Source organism: Pygoscelis adeliae, unplaced genomic scaffold (genome assembly GCF_000699105.1).
Source record: "Pygoscelis adeliae isolate BGI_AS28 unplaced genomic scaffold, ASM69910v1 Scaffold70, whole genome shotgun sequence".
Classification (NCBI taxonomy): domain Eukaryota; kingdom Metazoa; phylum Chordata; class Aves; order Sphenisciformes; family Spheniscidae; genus Pygoscelis; species Pygoscelis adeliae.
Genome location: NW_008823910.1, coordinates 9,270 through 12,267, shown reverse-complemented (window position 1 = coordinate 12,267; position 2,998 = coordinate 9,270). Strand labels below are relative to the sequence as shown.

Here is a 2,998-nt window from a genome sequence, read left to right as displayed (position 1 = left end):
CCCAGGGGTCCGGGAGGGGCCCCAGGGGTCCGGGCCCCCCCTGCCCCCCGTCTCTCTGCAGGAGCCGCCAGCACGTGCTGAGGTGTCCCCACGTGTCCCCAACCCCAGGGGGGACCCCGGCATCCGGACGGCCCCATTGGCATGTGGAGACAGGGAGGGGGAGGAGCAGGTTTATTTCGGGGTGACCCCCCCAAAAAAAATCCAAGAAAAGGGGAAATTAATAAAAAAACATTAAAAAAAGTAAATTTGGTTATTTGTAGGCAAGGGGAGCGTCCCCTGTGGTGGCATCAGGGGGGGACAAGGAGGGGACAGGGACAAGGGGCCGGTGGTGGCACTGGGGACGAGGTTGGGTGGATGGTGGCACCCGGACGTGACAGGGTGGCATGGGGTTGACGGTGGCCTTGGGGACATCAGGTAGATGGTGGCACCAGGAGGTGGCAAGGTGATGTGGGGCCAACGGTGACACTTGGGACAGGGGTGGCATGGGGCTAATGGTGATGCTGGGGACAATGTTGGGTGGATGGGGACGCTGGGAGGGGACAGGAGTGACATGAGATGTTGGGGACAGTGTGGTGCAGATGGTGACACCGGCAGGGGACAAGGTGACATGGCAGCTGACATCCCCACGTCCACAGTGACATGGTGGCCAGTGCCTCCATGTCCCTCAGGTGCCCAGGTCCATGGTGGCCAACAACACGTCTCTCAGGCACGGAGGTCCACAGTGATGTGGTGGTTGATGTCCCTGTGTCCCCGGGTGCTCACATCCATGGGGACATGGTGACCAGGTCCCCAGGTCATCTATGGTGACATGATGGCCCATGTCCCCATCTCCCTTTGGCACCCAGGTGCACAATGACCTGGTGACTGATGTCCCCGTGTCCTTCAGGCACCCAGGTCCATGGTGAGGTGACATGACAGTTGATATCTCCATGCCGCCGTGCCCCCCCCAGGTGCCACGTCCGTGGTGATGTGACGGCTGATGGCCGTGTCCCTCAGGTGTCCAGGTCCACAATGACGTACTGGTTGACGACCCCACGTCCCAGGTGCCCAGGTCCACCACAAAGTGACGGTTGATGTCCCCATGTCCTTCAGGGCCCCAGGCCCACAGTGACATGATGTCCCACAGGTGACAGGTCCACAATGACATCGCAGTTGACGTCCCTATGTCCCTCAGGTACCCAGGCCCATGATGACGGGGTGGTTGATGTCTCCACGTCCTTCAGGCTTCCAGGTCCGTGGTGATGTGTGATCAATGTTCTCATGTCCCCATGACCCTCAGGTGCTCAGGCCCACGATGACATGACATTCCCGCACCCATCAGGCACCAAGGTCTATGATGGCATGGTGGTTGACATCCCCGTGTCCCTCAGACTCCCAGATCCACCACAATGTAGCCGTTGATGTCCCCACATCCTTCAGGCACCCAGAACCATGCTGACATGGCGTCCCCGCGTCCTTCAAGCACCCAGGTCCACAATGACATGGTGGTTGATGTCCCCATGTCCCTCAGGTGCCCAGGTCCATGACTACGTGATGGTTGATGTTCCCGTGTCCCTCAGGCACCCAGGTCTATGGTGACAGCGGTTGATGATCCCACGTCCCCATGCCCTTCAGGGACACGGGTTCATGTGGACATGACATCTCTGCGTCCCTCAGGTGCCCAGGTCCATGGTGATGTAGCAATTGATGTCCCCATGTCCCTCAGGCACCCAGGTCCACAGTGACATGATGGCCGATGTCCCCACATCCTCCAGGCACCGGGGTCCAGGGTCACACAGTATCCCCATGTCCCCCACATCCCTCAGGCACAAAGGTCCACAGTGATGTGATGACCAATGTCTCTGTGTCCTTCAGGCACCCAGGTCCAGAGTGAGGTGATGCTTGATGTCCCCATGTCCCCATGTCCCTCAGGTGCCCAGCTCCACAGTGACATCATGGCCATGCCCCAGCATCCTTCTGGCACCCAGCTCCACAATGAGGTGGTCTGATGTCCCTCAGACCCCCAGCTCCACAGTGACATGACGACCAATGTCCCCATGTCCCTCAGGTCCTCAGGTGCCCAGCTCCAGGACGTTTGATGTCCCCAGGTCCCTCAGGTGACCAGATCCACAATGACATAATGGTCGATGTCCCCGTGTCCTTCAGGCACTCACCTCCATGCTGTGATGTTTGATGTCCGATGTCCCCAGGTGCCCAACTCCATGATGACGTGACGCTTGACGTCCCTCAGCCACCACAATGTGACGCTTTGCCATCCCTCAAGCCCCCAAGTCCACGGTGACATGCCGGTAGATCTGGGTGGCCCCCTTGAAGCTGGAGGCCACCAGAAAGTGGCGGTGACCCAGGGAGAGGGGGGCAAAGGCACGGGGCGTGGGGGCCAACAGCTCCTGGGCGGGCTCCAGGTGCCCACCGGGGCCAAGGCGGTAGACGCGGCTGGGGGCGTAGTCGTTGCCCAGGATCACATAGCGTTGTCCGGCCAGCGCCAATGGTTGGAAGACCAACGAGCCCCGCGCCGGCACCTGCTGCACCTCCCGGAACATGGAGCCCTCCCAACGCATCACCTGGACACAGAGAACCATGGGAAGGGTTGGGTTGGGTTGGGTTGGGTGGTGGGCAGCTCAGGGAGGGTTGGGTCGGGTGCTGACCATCATGGGAAGGGTGGGGTTGGGTGGTAAGCATGATGGGAAGGGTGTGTTAGGCCAAGAGCATCACGGGAAGGGTTGATATGGGCATCGTAAACAAGTGATGGAGATGGCCCCCCATGGACACACGATAGAGATGAACGCCCATGGATCCGTGGTGGAGACGGACACCCATGGACATATGAACTCCATGGCCATGTAATGGGGATGGACCACCGTGGACACACACCGGTGATAGACCCCAACGGTCGTGTGATGACCCCCATGGACTCATGACACTGGTGGCCCCCCATGAACACATGATGGTGAATGATCCCAATGGACATGTGATGGTGGTGGACACACAACCCCGCCCC

General features: G+C 60.0%; 1 protein-coding gene across 1 annotated transcript in view; it reads left to right on the top strand.

Annotated features, from left to right (window-relative positions):
- LOC103926307 (IgGFc-binding protein-like) overlaps window positions 1-1,578 on the top strand; it is a 36,054-nt gene extending 34,476 nt beyond the window's left edge. The window contains exons 23-24 of the mRNA XM_009335171.1: window positions 1,280-1,390; window positions 1,511-1,578. Of these exons, the coding sequence (XP_009333446.1) occupies window positions 1,280-1,390; window positions 1,511-1,578 (179 nt within the window). The remainder of the gene's footprint in view (window positions 1-1,279; window positions 1,391-1,510) is intronic.
- Window positions 1,579-2,998: the final 1,420 nt, after the last annotated feature.